The sequence below is a fragment of the Pristis pectinata genome, chromosome 11 (assembly GCF_009764475.1).
Source record: "Pristis pectinata isolate sPriPec2 chromosome 11, sPriPec2.1.pri, whole genome shotgun sequence".
NCBI lineage: Eukaryota > Metazoa > Chordata > Chondrichthyes > Rhinopristiformes > Pristidae > Pristis > Pristis pectinata.
This window is the reverse complement of record NC_067415.1, coordinates 22,610,633-22,626,527: the sequence shown is the minus strand read 5'-3', so window position 1 is coordinate 22,626,527 and position 15,895 is coordinate 22,610,633. Positions and strand designations below refer to the sequence as shown.

At 41.3% G+C, this 15,895-nt stretch overlaps 1 protein-coding gene across 1 annotated transcript; it reads left to right on the top strand.

The window, feature by feature from the left end:
- The first annotated feature begins 625 nt into the window (after positions 1-625).
- On the top strand, positions 626-8,201 carry rfxap (regulatory factor X-associated protein). The gene is made up of 3 exons (XM_052025770.1): positions 626-1,132; positions 6,708-6,824; positions 7,056-8,201. Exons 1-3 carry the CDS (start codon positions 698-700, stop codon positions 7,161-7,163), a joined length of 660 nt encoding a protein of 219 aa, XP_051881730.1. The 5' UTR covers positions 626-697; the 3' UTR covers positions 7,164-8,201.
- The last annotated feature ends 7,694 nt before the right edge of the window (positions 8,202-15,895 follow it).

Below are 15,895 nucleotides of genomic sequence, written 5' to 3'. Positions count from 1 at the left end.
CTCCTTCCACAAATTCTGCCTAACCTGATGTTTTGTTTTCTGTTTTTATTTCAGGTTTCCAGCATCTGCAATAAAATAACCATTTGCCATAATATCTGTATGTGGCCCTGTGTTAAATTTTGTTTGCCGGGCTAAAAGTTGGAAAGTGCGAGAATAAATCCGCGGGGCCAGGCAGCTTCTGTGGAAGGAATTTGGAAAAAATGACCCTTCGTCTGGACAAGGGCCCCGACCCGAAACGTCGACCGTCCATTTCCCTCAGACGCTGCCTGACCCCGCGGATTTAATCTCACACTGCCTTTAACTTTTAGCCCAGCAAACAGACTTTAACGCAGGGCCACGTACAGATATAAATAAAAGCTCCAACTTTCTGTGTGTTGCTCCAGGTTCTGGCGGCTCCGTGAAGATAAACCGTGTGATTGACAACCTAACCTGCACCACCCGCAACCCACTCTCTCCTTTACCAAGATGGCCGACGAGCGGCTTCGGCGTTAGAAGAAATCACGTGGTCGTCCCCGGCCTGCACATGCGCGCATGCTCAGGGCGAGAGGAGCGGCGGATTGGTGCAGATGAGGCGGGGCGGGGAGCGCTGTCGACCGTGGGAAGTGAAGGCGGGCGTTTCAAATCGCGCGAGATTTGCCGAGGTCCCGAATGGTTATCGGCGTGGCGGTGGTGAAGGGCTGGAGTCCGGGCCCCCGGGATGAGTGCGGGGTGTAGCGACGGCGGGAGGGGCAGTGAAGGGCCTACCCCTCCTCCTTGCAACGTCACCCACCATGAACTGACTACGGTGACCATGGACGGGGCTTGCAATGAAACCAGTGCTGACCCTGACGCAGGAGGGGGAGCACAGGAGCCTTTGGAGAGCAGAGACAGCCCCGGGGAGGAGGAGGACGAGGATGAAGAGGACGAGGATGAAGAGGAGGAGGAGGAAGAGGAGGAAGAGGATGAAGATGAAAGCGGAGACAGCGAGAGGGTGATCAGAAAGTGTGTGTACGAGGGCTGTACGGAGACCACTACGCAAGTGGCTAAACCGAGGAAGCCCTGGATGTGCAAAAAGCACCGCAACAAAACTTACAAGGACAAGTACAAGAGGAGGAAGAGTGTCCGGGCCATGGCCAACTCAAACAAGAGTGATGTGAGGAAGCTTGCTGTTACTGGACTCATCTGAATTGGGTCATTTTACCCAATTCTGTTATCTGTTTTTTACCTTTGGTACTCTGTAGACAAACTGTTTCTACTGGGATACAATTCTTTGGGCCCTCCCTTGGACTTCTGAGATTTTTTTATTGTTGGCTAGTTATTTGCTGGAGAAAATTTAGCTTGGTGCCACAGAATCTTAAATTATAATATGGAAGGAGGGTATTTGGACAGCTGAATCTGTACTGGCTGTATATAGCAGTAATCCAATTAGCCCAACCACTCCGACTTCTTCCCTGAAACCTACAGTCTTTTTTTTCTAGTACTTATACAATTTTCTTTTGAATACTGTGAATGAATCTCCATCCATTACGACTCTTGGCAATGCATTTTAGAACAGCACATGCAAAATACTAGAGGGACTCAGCAGGTCGAGCAGCATCTGTGGAGAGAAATAAACTGTCAACATTTTGGGTTTAGATCCTGTCCTTTGTGCTAAACAGAAATCCCTCATCTGAAATGTAAACTATTTCTCTTTCCAACAGCCATCTTGAGCATCTGGTTGTATGTCATTTCAACTCCCTTCCCCATTCCTACAGACCTGTCTGTTCTTGGTCTTCTCCACTGCCATGGTAAGGCCAAACGTGAACAAGATGAAGAACACGCCTTACAAACTCGATCGAGTTTTTTTGAGGAGGTGACAGAGGAGCTTGATGAGGGTAAGGCAGTGGACGTTATCTACATGAACTTTAGTAAGGCGTTTGATAAGGTCCTTCATGGTAGGTTGATTCAGAAGATAAAGATGCAAGGGATCCAGGGTGAATTGTAAGTTTGGATTCAGAACTGGCTTGCTCACAGAAGACAGAGTAGGAGTGGAAGGCTGCTATTCTGGCTGGAGGTCTGTGGCCAGTGGTTTCTGCAAGGATCAGTGCTGGGACCTCAGTTGTTTGTCATGTATATCAATGTTTGGATGAAAATGTAGATGGGTGGACTAGCAAGTTTGCAGATGCCACAAAGATTGGTGGAGTTGTGGCCAGTGTAAAGGTCTATCAAAGAAAACAGCGGTTACCGATATGGGCAGAGAAGTGGCAGGTGGAGTTTAACCCTAGCAACTGTGAGATGTTGCACTTTGGGAGGTCAAATGAAGGGAGAAAGTATACAGTTAATGGTAGGCCCCTTAATAACATTGAGGAACAGAGGGATATTGGGGTCCAGGTCTGTAGTTCACTGAAAGAGGTTATGCAAGTGGATAAGGTGGTAAAGAAGGCATATGGCATGCTTGCCTTCATTGGTAGGGGTGCTGAGTATAAGAGTAAGGAAGTCATGCTGCAACTATGTAAAACTTTAGTCAGATTGCACTTGGAGTATTATGTGCAGTTCTGGTTGCCCCATTATAGGAAGGATGTGGAGATTGTGGAAAGGGTGCAGAAGAGGTTTACCAGGATGCTGCTTGGATTAGAGGGTATGAGCTATAAAGAAAGCTTGAACAAACTTGGGTTGTTCTCCCTAGAGCATCAGAGGCTGAGGGGAGACCTGATAGAGGTTCTTAAAATTATGAGAACAATAGATAGGGTAGACAGTTAGAATCTTTTCCCCAGGGTAGAAATGTGAAACACCAGAGGACATATTTTTAAGGTTAGAGGGGAGAAGTTTAAAGACAACATGAGGGGTAAGTTTTTTACGCAGAGAATGGTAGGTGCCTGGAATAGGTTATCAGGGGAAGCGGGCAGTTTGGTGGAGTTTAAGAAGCTTTTGGATAGACACATGAATATGAAGGAAATGGAGGGATATGGATGATACACAGGAAGAGGACATTTAGTATAAATTGACATCAAGATCAGTACAACATTGGGCTGAATGGCCTGTCCAGTGCTGTACTGTGTAACACCTTATTCCACTTGGGTAGCCTACAACCCAATGGTATGAACATTGAATTATCCAATTTCAGATAACTCTCATCTTTGGTGTTCCTTTCCCACTCCTACTGGTCCACCTAGATTCTCCCTCCCTTTATTGACCTTTCCTATTCTCTCCCCCCCGCCCCATTAGCTAGATTCATTACTCTCCTGCACCTAGTTCCATGTCACCATCACCCACTTGCTAATCCACCTGGGTTTCTTCTCCCTTGGCCTACCCTTTCTATTGCCTCTCCATCTGCCCATCATCCCTCCATTATCTAGTTCTACTTTTCACCTTCCAGCCTCTGTTTCTACCTTCTTCCTCCCCCACCTAGCTCCACTTGCCTATTTTTTTCTTATGTCATTTCCACCTATCACCCACCAACCTCTGCCTCTAAACCCTCCACCCCCACCCACCCCTCATCCTGCTCCACCTGTTCATCATCCCCCACCTCACCTGGCTCTACTTATCACCCATGTGCCCCTGTCTCATTCCTTCTTTCTTTATATGGGCTTCATATAAAGCCCTCTTTATACGGGCTTTATATCTTCCCTCAACACTCTCAGCCCTAATGTAGGGTCCTGACCCAAACCATGACTATTTCTTTGCCTCTGCAGTTGCTGCTTGTTAAGTTCCTCCAGCTGTTTTTCCAGCATTTTCCATTTTCTGTTTTCATATCAGACTGGATCAGTTTTTTTTAGTCCTATTTGTATAAGTCTGGCCTACTAATTAGCTTTCACAGTTTTGCCAGCAATAACACATTACACAGACCAAAAAGCTTAATGTACTGTTAGCTGCCATTAGTTAAGCCATTTTGATTTGCCCTATCGCAGGCATTCCCTCTGTCCTTTGCATTCATCCCCCAACTCCTCTCCTATGGAAAACTAACTTGTATAGCTCTTTCCCAGTTCTGATGAAGGATCGTAGACCTAAAATGTTGACTGTTTCTCTTTCTTCAGCTGCTGTCTGTCTAGTTTTTCCAGTGTTTTCTGTAACTTACTGACTCTTAAGTGATTTTTGTGTAGCTTGAAGAGCCTAGTGAAGTAAGGCACTTTTTTTTTCCTTACTACCATATTTGCCTGATATCCTGAGCACTGTAACAACTAGTTAATAATCTGGAGTAGAAATGCAGGTAAAATTACTTCCTGGCTTCCCAATTCAAGGATACTGGGTTATCTACAGAGTACCAAAATTGTCCTGAAACTCAAGTTGCAAATGATTTAACTTTGTGTGGTGCATTTATCATTAATGTTGAAACAAAAATACACAAATCAAATTTAAACTGTTTCTGAATTAAATCTATCTCCTTTTGTCTTAATTTAAGCCTATACATTTTTTTCTGATGGTTTATTTCATTTAAGATGAGGAGAAATTTGCAGCACTTTTATTCTGCTAATCCAGCACCTTTCATGGTCACTTTTGTATTGGGCCACAAATACCCATAAGTATTAACAGAAAGCAAAATACTGCAAATTTATTAAATTCATTCTTTTAACTACTTAGAACTGTGAAACAGAAGTTAGTCAATTATGAAGAATTTGATGTTCATACTTTTTAAAAAAAATCAGATGCTGACAAAATAGCAATGAAGCTATTACTGTTTGCTGTGATTAATGCATGAGTAGTACAGCAACTTCAAGCAAGGAAATAGTGGTTGATTGAATAACTTAATCTGGATCTACCATTAGCTTTAAAGGCCATTCACTAACTACCTCATTGTTTACATGTGCTGAGTATCATAAAGTTGACTTATCTTTCAAAAGTAAGCAGAGAGTCTTAAAAATTCCTTGGCACTAGTTTGAAGATTATTGGAGTTTTCCTATGTGGCCGATATTATACCTCGATCATCATTGTTTATAAATAGATTATTTGGTCCTTTTCACACTGCTTCTGGGACCATGCCTTCTGCAATTTGCCTGTTAGTGCCACATTACAAAAGTATTTAATGGTAAAGCCGTTTTGGTTATCCTAAAGCCGTGAAAGGTGCTGCATAAATCAAAATTTGTTCTTTATGTGAGCACGAGATATGAACTAAAACTAAATATTTGGGCCAATAATGTTATTTAACTTCTTTGTACTGTTACGTACCAGCAACAAAAGAAACACACAGATTCATGTATAAGTGTTAGAAACTATTTTATTAATAACTACATATGATAATAAGAAAAATAAAAGTAAAAATGTTAGATATTAAACATTAACCCCCAAAAAAACTCAACTCGAAGTGTGTGTGGCAAATTCCCAAACTCCAAGTCCAGAAATAGTTCTTAAAGTTCGGTTCAGCAAACCATAAGGTGAAACGTGAGCAAAGGCTTTTGCAAAACCATTGTTGACTGAAGAGAAAATGTAGAGAGAGACTAGAGACATTACAAAATCCAAATGTTCCACAATGGAATCCATACGACACTTCTGTCATTGATGATCTCCACTGCTTTGTTCTGAAGTATCTACCACCCTGAAAGGCATTCGAGACGAGGCCGTCCACACAAATACCTGTTTCCCACTACAGGTTAACGACAAAGTGGACTCCACTGGATTATTCCAAAAATCCATACGTGGATCGTAGTGACACAGTTATTGGTTTTCATCCGTTAATACAGAGACCAGCAGACAGTGTCTTTCTCCTCTCTCCTTCTGACTGATCCAAAACGTCAGCACATCGTCATCTCCTGTTGTCGTCGTGCTAACGCCACACACACACAACTGTACTATGTCTTAAAGGGACATTCACCAAATAGTAACCTAATCCATAACAGTACTTTTACAGTGCATTCTGTGCCACTATTTGAGTTGTTGCTTTTTATAACTTGAAATTCTAGTGCATCATTTGTAAATCAATATCTTGTTTATGCAACAAACATGCATGAATTTGAATTTAAATTCTGCTTAAGCTGAATTCCAGCATGTCCAGACATTACTACAAAAATAACATGATACTCTTGATGTACACAGGCATCTTTGGGTGCAAGTCCATAGTTCCCCTGAAAGTGGCAACACAAGGAGAGAGGGTGGTAAAGAAGGTGTATGGCACAGTTGCTTTATCGGTTTGGGCATTGAGTATAACAGTTGGCAGGTCATGCTGCAGCTCCATAAAACTTTGGTTAGGCCACATTTGGAGTTTTCAGTGCTGTTCTGGTCACAGCATTACAGGAAGGATGTGAAGGCTTTGGAGAGGATGCAGAAGATTTCACCAGGATGTTGCCTGGACTTGAGTATATTAGCTACAAGGAGGTTGGACAGAGACTGAGTGGTGACCTGATGGAAGTATATAAAATTGAGAGGCATAGATAAGGTAGATAGGTCAGAGTCTTTTTCCCAGGATGGAAATGTCAAATTCTAGAGGGTATAGATTTAAAGGGGGGGGGGGGGCGGTGTTTAAAGGAGATTTGCAAGGCAAGTTTTTTTTTACACAGGGTGGTAAGTGCCTAGAACACACTGCCCAGGGGAGGTGGTGGAAGCAGATGCGATAGCAACATGTAAGAGGCATTTAGACAGGCACATGAACAGGAAGAGGATGGAGAGAGAGAGAGAGACCATATGCAGGCAAGTGGGATTAGTTTAATTTGGCACCATGGTTGACACACACATCATGGGTTGAAGGGCCTGTTCCTCTGTTGTTCTGTATGTTCTTTAGGTATGGCTTAATGAATATGGTACTTCTCTTTACTCTACAGGATGACACAGATGAAAGACCTACCTCTGTCACTAAACAGCGTCTGAGCTGCATGATTGTGCATCAAGCAAGTCGTAAAGCAAGTCTTCTTGAGCAGGTTTTAAATCAAAAGAGATTGGTGAGTCTTCCTGTAATTGACTGATTTTCACTCGCATCCATATATGGACTCGCAACTAATCAGGCTTCCTCAATGTCTACACTGAACCTGCCTCTTAATTTTCAGTTGTAACACTGCTTCCTGCATGCCTGTGTTAGTGAGGGCGCATAGACTGTTACTGTGCAAGTGTAGAGAAAATTCTATAATGACAATATTTAGTCAAATCTTTAATGCTATTAATTTTAATTTTAGTCATTATTGAGAAGTCTAGAAGTTATCCAATTTCTACAAGAACAGCAACGATTGCTGAGTAACCAAGCCCTTGCCCAAAGGCAACAGTTTCAAGAATCACCAATGTGAAGCTTACTTTACAACACTGGTTGGTAAATCAAATGCTATAAGTTTAAGTATTACAAAGAAGGTGGGAATGAAATGTGTTTGTCATTTTTCTTTGCAGAGCTTTTGCATTTCCAGAGTTTTACCTCAACTGTATAAACAACCTTCCATGCACTTCCTTAAAAAAATTATATGGACAAGGGACATGATTATGATTGTGGTTAACTTCTGCTTCTACTTCATAAAATGCTTTGGAATGTTTAGTTAAAAGCACTGTATACATTTCAAATTTCAGTTAATTTGCATTTTCACCAATGCCTTTTTCCTAGTGAATGTTGTACTTTTGACAGTAGGGATAGTGATAGAAAAATGGAACAATTCCCTATTGCAGGACTCTGCAATCAATGTTGAGCATTTCTAGGTTGGATTCAGGGTGACTACATTTAAAAAGAAAAGCTCCCTTAACCTTGCACTGACAATATGTGTCATTCTAAATGTTAATTGTTGTGCAGAAAGACATCTGAAGAACCACTGATTAAAGGGGACATTATGAAAAATATTAACATAAGTTAGAGAAATTTTTCATCCAATAAAGATTCTCCTTTTTTTTAAATAGTTGTGAAATTCGGCTTTAGTCATCAAGATGTCTAGTGAGGGCAGCAGAGTTCTGTAGGAGTTTAGGTTCGAAATCTTTGGGATATTTAGCTTCTGCTTTCACACAGCAGCCTTTTAATATGGTAAGAGAAGCAAGAAATCAATATACATCACACTGTTGTAGAGATATGATCATGTTTTTCTCAGACTTCAGGCATTACATTAAACTTGAAATTAGGTGTGGTTAGGAAAGAAGTTGAACTTGTAGCTATCGTATATTACTATTTTAAAATGTAATACTTCAATGTTTTATGCTGTTGAGTAAAAAATGAAACTTATTTGTAGGTGTATTAAATCTTTTTAACCATATTTTGTAAAATACTGTCTTTAAGTAAATTGTGGCTTTTTAATCCTTTTGGTTTTTGTTCCCTTCAAAGAAATTCAGTTTTTCATTAAATTATAAACAATTGTTGATCTATCTACAGCATATAAAATCCTTGAAGAACCATTGTTTCTCTGAATGTTAAGGCAGTATAGTGGTTGGATACATTGGGTCACTGATTGTTAAAGTAAATTTAACAAGGTCATAGTTTTCCGACTGATACTACTTTCTCTCTTGTAAAGCTGTATATCACTGGTCTCAATCCCACAGACAAGAGAAGCCCTCCAAAAGTGAGTTTTCAAGTAAACATGTTCTTGGAGTCAGCAGTTAGCCCAACCATTATCACTAATTATGTGCGGCATTAAACTGGTTTCTGGATAGAACTTATAGGCAGAAAACAACCTCAATTTACACTATGCAACTCCACCCCTGTCCCAGGACACTAAAACCAGCTGCACTGCCCCACTATTGGCTTATTTGGTTTTCATGTTATTTTTGACTCAAACATGGGAGCTTCTGCCTCCTTAGACTTGGTAACATACTAAGTTGTGTATTTACTCAGTTAACCAATGGATTAATGTTTGGGACCTTTAGAAGTAATTGTATTTTGTACAGGTGTTCAATTTTATATTTGCAGGGGACTATTTGGAATGCCATATGTTAACCAGTACGACTAGAAATATCTTCCCCATGATGGGGATGTTTTAGCAGGGAAGAAGAGGGAGGTAGAGTTGTGGTTTGCAGTTTCACAAGATCTCTAGACAAAGGAGCAGATGTAGGCCTTTCGGCCCATCGAGTCTGCTCCGCTACCTCACCATGAGCTAAACTATTCCCATCTAGCCCCAATTTCCGGCCTTTTCCTCATATCCCTTGATACCTTGACTAACTAGATACCTATCAATCTCCTCCTCAAAAACCTCCAATGATGGAGGTTGTAAACGGCTGTATGTGGCAACGAATTCCACAAATCCACGACCCTCTGGCTAAAGAAATTTCTTTTCATTTATGTTCTAAATGGGTACCTTCTAATTCTAAGACTGTGCTCTCTAGTCCTGGGCTCGCCCACCAAGGCAAACAGCTTAGCCACATCTACTCTGTCCAATCCTTTCAACATTCAAAATGTTTCTGTGAGGTCCCCTTTCATTCTTCTGTACTCCAGTGAGTATAGTCCAAGAGCCGACAAACGTTCATCATATGTAAGCCCTTTCATTCCAGGAATCATCCTCGTAAATCTTCTCTGAACCCTCTCCAACATCAGTATATCCTTCCTAAGAAACGGGGCCCAAAACTGCACACAGTATTCCAAATGAAGTCTCACCAGTGCCCCATAGAGCCTCATCAACACTTCCTTACTTTTATACCTTATACCTCTCGAAATGAATGCCAATATAGCATTCGCTTTCCTTACCGCTGATCCAACCTGGTGGTTAACCTTTAGGGTATCCTGCACGAGGACCACCAAGTCCCTTTGCACTTCTGTACTTTGAATTTTCTCCCCATCTAAATAATAATCTGTCCACTTATTTCTTCTTCCAAAGTGTACAACCGCACATTTCTCAACACTGAATCTCATCTGTCATTTCTTTGCCAATGCTCCTAAACTGTCTAAGTATCTCTGCAACCTTTTTGTTTCTACAATATTCCCTATTCCTCCACCCATCTTGGTGTCATCTGCAAACTTATCCACAAAACCATTTACTCCATAATCTAAATCATCGATATACAGTGTAAAAAGAAGTGGCCCCAACACCGAGCCCTGCAGAACACAACTGGTAACTGGCAGCCAACCAGAACAGGATCCCTTTATTCCCACCCTTTGCTTTCTGCCTATCAGCCAATGCTCCACCCATTCTAATATCCTTCCTGTAATTCCATGAGCTCTCATCTTATTAAGCAGCATCTTGTGTGGCACCTTGTTGAAGGCCTTTTGAAAATCCAAATACACAGCGTCCACAGCCTCTCCCTTATCCACCCTACTTGAGATTTCCTCAAAAAAACTCCAATAGGTTGGTCAGACAGGATCTTCCCTTCATGAAACCGTGCTGGCTTGGACCTATCTTGTCATGCACTTCCAGGTATTCCATAACCTTGTCCTTGAGGATCGACTCCAATGACTTTCCAACCACCTATGTCAGACTAATAGGTCTGTAATTTCCTTTATGCTGCCTCCCACCTTTCTTATACAGCGGAACTACATTTGCAACCTTCCAGTCCTCTGGAACCATGCTAGAGTCTATTGATGCTTGGAAAATTATCACCAATGCCTCCACGATCTCTAAAGCCACCTCCTTCAGAACCCGAGGGTGCACTTCATCCGGTCCAGGAGACTTATCTGTCCTTAGTCCATTTAGCTTCTGAGCACCTCTCTAGTAATCTTGACTGAACTCAGTTCTATCCCCTGAGACCCCTGAGTATCAGTTTACATGCATTCAGTCCCTTTCACAACCTTGGAACATACCAAGTGCTTTACTGCAGTACTTCATTTTTCTTGTAAGTGAAGTTAATTTGTCCATAGTATGGTACCCCAAACAGCAGTGACAGATTCTGATAATGTGTTGTAATAGTGTTAAAATTGGCTGGGACACTGAAGAATAGATGAAATTTTACCAAAAATAGTTCCATGATCTTTTATGGCCACCTGAGAGATTGGTTGAGTGGCAGGAAGCTTGTTTTGCTTCTGATTTAAAAGGTGGAATTTCTGACAATTTAACACTCCATCTTGGAATGTCATCCCATATTTTTATGCTCTCCAGAGTGGAATTCAAATCCATGCTCTTTGACTTGGACATGCATGCTATCAATTGAGTGTTACCTGAGATTTCATTACAGCATTAGGCATAGCTGAGGAAAATGAAATATTTCTTTTAAATAGATTCCAATTTCCATTTTGAATCAGAGTTTGGTTTTGCATAATGGTAAATATTATAAGGGAAATGGAGGAGTTAGACCCTGCAAGTGGAATGATAAAAATGAAATTATGGCCTATAGTTAATGAGTTTTTAAACTTTTTAAACAGTACCTAATTTTGAGAGAGAATTGAACTATTGTGAAAGATTTATATCTATAATTCTATACATTTAAGTTTAATATTAACGTCTGGTTCCACATTATTCTTGAGAAACTTGTAATGAATCATAAAGAAACTTGAGAGTAGGGAAAAAACCTAAAGCATTTAGGTACCTTGATTAACATTCTCAAATCGGGACTCTACCCTTCAGATTTTAATATTAATGGAAATCTAATGCAGGATATGGTAGCACAAAGGTTACCTTACTGGATTAGTATCCAGAACCCTGGACAAGTCATCTGATTTCATGGATATTTAAATTCAATAAATCAAAAATCCTAGAATAAAAAATATGCATTCTTAACTACCCTCTGAAATGTCTCCACAAACACTAAGTTCTGGGAGCTGTTAAGGAAGCTGGCACTTCTTGTTCTTCCCTATTCTGCAAATGAATAAATACAAAAAAAAATCTGACCATGGGCTCATACATTTTACATAGATCAATACAGGCCCTTCAGCCCACAATGTTGTGCTGACCTTTAAACCTCGCCTAAGACTATCTAACCCCTTCTTCCCACATATCTCTCTATTTTAAATTCCTCCATATGCCTATCTAGTAATCTCTTGAATTTGACCAATGCACCTGCCTCCACCACCACCCCAGACAGTGCATTCCATGCCCCAACCACTCCCTGGGTAAAAAAACCTTCCTCTGATATCTCCCTTGAACTTCTCACCCATTACTTTAAAGCCATGCCCTCTTGTATTGAGCATTGGTGCCCTGGGAAAGAGGTGCTGGCTGTCTACTCTATCTATTCCTCTTAATATTTTGTACACCTCTAACCTCTATCATGTTTCCTTTCATCTTCCTCCTCCTCTCCAAAGAGTAAAGCCCTAGCTCCTAGCTCCCTTAGTCTCTCCTCATAATGGATACTCTCTAAACCAGGCAGCATCTTGGTAAATCTCCTCTGCACCCTTTCCAACGCTTCCACATCCTTCCTATAATGAAGCGACCAGAACTGGACACAGTACTCTAAGTGTAGTCTAATGAGAGTTTTATAGAGCTACATCATTACCTTGCGGCTCTTAAACTCGATCCCTCGACTTATGAAAGCTAACACCTTATAAGCTTTCTTAACTACCCTATCCACCTGTGTGGCAACTTTCAGGGATCTGCAGATATGGACCCCCAGGTCCCTCTGCTCCTCCACACTACCAAGAATCCTGCCATTAACTTTGTATTCTGCCTTGGAGTTTGTCCTTCCAAAGAGTACCACCTCACACTTCTCTGGATTGAACTACATCTGCCATTTCTCAGCCCAGCTCTGCATCCTGTGAATGTCCGTCTGCAATCTTTGACAATCCTCTACACTATCTACAACATCACTAACTTTTGTGTTGTCTGCAAACTTGTCAACCCACCCTTCTACCCCCTCATCCAAGTCATTGATAAAAATCACGAAAAGCAGAGGTCCCAGAAACGATCCTTGTGGGACACTGCTAGTCACAGCCCCCCAATCTGAATGCACTCCCTCCACTACAACCCTCTGCTTTCTACAGGCAAGCCAATTCTGAATCCACATGGCCAAGCTTCCCTGGATCCCATGCCCTCTGATCTTCTGAAGAAGCCTACCATGTGGAACCTAGTCAAATGCCTTACTAAAATCCACGTAGACCACATCTACTGCACTACCCTCATCGAACTGTCTGGTCACCTCCTCAAAGAACACTATCAGGCTTGTGAGACATGATCTGCCCTTCACAAAGCCATGCTGGCTGTCCCTGATCTGACCATGATTCTCTAAATGCCCAGAGATCCTATCTCTAAGAATCCTTTCCAACAGCTTGCCCACCACAGGCATAAGTTTCAGTTTAAAATTCCAGTGTGAGATACATTTATGTTCTATTTGAATGCTTACAACCCAAGTCAGGAAGCAAACTTTCTTCCTAATTGTAACTACTTCTAGGCCAGGTAATTATTAATGACTCAAACAGTTGGACCTGGTTCATTCTCCTGAAACAATTCAGTAACTTGTGCTTTAATTGAAAATGATGACAGGATCTTGTTTGGCCTTTGATGTTCCAATGAACAGATAATGTGCTGAATAGGCATGATATTTAGGTTAAGAGATGTTTACTTGGGTGAAATACTGAAGGGGGAAATTGTCATCTTTGGAATAAATTCCATATAAAAATAAAATAATAAAGAACATAATTGTTTAAAAAAATTAGTAGTACAAAGTAGAGACTTAATGGAAGAATAATTCTTTGCATATGGTTTTAATGTGTATTTCCCAAATATAATGTCACAACAGATGTATGTATCAACTGCCTATTACATAGTTATCAACTGGAATATTAATAGTCCATTGTACTTGCGGATACACATCGCTAAGTTGGGCAAGATGCGACAGCATTTTGTCCTGCAAGAGCAGAGGCATTAATAAAATGTGACATTTTGAAGGGTTCAGCTATTTTTGAGTCATTAATAATGATCAGCAACAACCTAGCCTAAAAGTAGTTACAATTAGGAAGGAAGTCTGCTTCTTGAATTGAATTGTAAACATTCAAATAGAATATAAACGTATCTCACACTGGAATTTTAAACTTAAAGTGGATCTTCATTTGTTATAAAAGATCATAATTTAAAAAAAATCAAAATGATACGCTGCTTTGTCAGATCTTTTTCCACTATAAAATATTAATATATGGAGAATATACCTCAAATTTTATAGCGAAGTTGCACAATGCTTGTTTTTACTGTGAAATAAAATGAAGAATGTTGGAAACACTCAGATGAGGCAGCATCTGTGATAAACTTTTTTTGGTATGGTGTAATTAGTGATGTGAAATGGCGATCTGTACTGGTGCCTCATTTTCACAATTAATGTTTGAAGGTGGGGTTGCTAAATTTGCTGATAACACAAAGGTAGGTAGTAAGGGAATTGTGAAGAGTAGATAAGGAGGCTTCAGAGATATTATAGATAGTTTCTGGCAAAGAGCTGGCATATAGGAAAATGTAAAATTGTCTATTTTGGCAAGAATAATAAAAAAGAACCATACAGAACCAGAATGTTCACTCCTAGGAACTTGAAGCTCTCAACCCTCTTGACCTCAGCACTGTTGACGTAAACAGAAGCATGTGCACCACTCCCCCTTTGTTAAATCAATGACTAGCTCTTTTGTTTTGCTGACATTGAGGGAAAGGTTGTTGTCATGACACTAGGCTACTTCCTTCCTGTACTCCGACTAATTGTTATTTGAGGTACAGCCCACTATAATGGTATTATCTGCAAACTTGTAGATGAAGTTAGAGCAGAATCTGGCCATGCAGTCATGAGTATATAGGGAGTAGAGGGCTGAGGGCACAGCTTTGTGGTGCACCAGTGTTGAGAATAATCGTGGCAGAGGTGTTGCTGCCTATCCTTGCTGATTGCAGTCTGTTGGTCAGAAAGTCAAAGATCCAGTTGCAGACGGTCCCAGGTCTAGGAGATTGGAGATGAGTTTGCTTGGAATTATAGTATTGAAGGTGGAGCTGTAGTCAATGACCAATAGTCTAACATAGGTGCCTTTACTGTCCAGCTGCTCCAAAGGTGAGAGGGCCAGGGATATGGTGTCTGCCATATCCCTGTTTTGGGATATAGCTGTTTTGGCGCTAGGTGAATTGCAGTGGGTCGAGTTTGTCTGAGAGACTGGAGTTAATGCGTGCCATGACCAGCCTCTCGAAACACTTCATGATGGTGGATGTCAGAGCCACTGGCTGGTAGTCATTAAGGCACGTTACCTTGTTTTTCTCAGGTACTGAGATGATAGTGGTCTTCTTAAAGCAGGTGGGAACCTCAGATTGAAGCAGGGAGAGGTTAATAATGACTGCAAATATCCCTGCCAGCTGATCTGCAGAGGATCTAAGGACACAGCCAGCGATACCATCTGGGCCAGATGCTTTCTGTGGGTTCACTCTCCGGAAGACTGATCTTGCCTCTGCAGTGGTGACTGTGGGTTCAGGTGCATTGGAGGCTGTCAGGGTGGGTGGTGACATTCCAATCCCCTTCTGTTCAAACTGTGCATAGAATGCATCAAGCTCACCAGAAAGGGATGCACTGTTGTTGGCGATGCTGCCTGACTTCATTTTGCAGTCTGCTATAGCACACAAGCCCTGCCATAAGGGATGGCAGGTCTGGGACTCGATTTTGGACTGGTATTGTCTCTTGGCATATCTAGATTTTTTGTAAAGGTCAGGGTCACCCGATTTGAAAGCTGCAGTCTTCGACTTCAGTAGGGAGTGGTGATCCTGGTTCATCCTTGGTTTCTGTTTTGGGAACATCTGGATTGTCCTTTTTGGTACACAGTCCTCAACACACTTGCTGATAAAGTCTGTGATGGTGATGACCTACTCATCTAGGCTGGCTGCTAAATCTTTGGACATGGACCAGTCTACTGACTCAAAGCAGTCACGTAGAAGTTTATCTGTTTCCTCAGACCAGCACTGTATGACTTTCTGTACTGGATCCTCACGTTTCAGCTTCTGTTTGTATGCCGGGAGAAGGAGCACAGCCTGGTGGTCTGACTTACCAAAGTATGGGCGGCGGTGGCTTGGTAGGTGTCTTTGTTGTGTCGGAATGGTCAAGGGTGTTTGGGTCCTTGGTGGGACAGGAAATATGCTGGTAGTATTTTGGTATTATATTTGGTATAATAATTACGTAGGTCAAATATACAAACATAGAGATTTTACTCATTTTCCCTCAGTAGCATAATGGTTAAAATGTGAATAGC

Excerpts from the sequence above, each read along its gene's own strand:
- rfxap (XM_052025770.1), top strand. The coding sequence starts at position 698 with ATGAGTGCGGGGTGTAGCGACGGCGGGAGGGGCAGTGAAGGGCCTACC. Across the intron at positions 1,133-6,707 it reads CCAACTCAAACAAGAGTGAT|GATGACACAGATGAAAGACC; the intron begins GTGAGGAAGCTT and ends TTTACTCTACAG. Across the intron at positions 6,825-7,055 it reads TTTTAAATCAAAAGAGATTG|TCATTATTGAGAAGTCTAGA; the intron begins GTGAGTCTTCCT and ends TTTTAATTTTAG.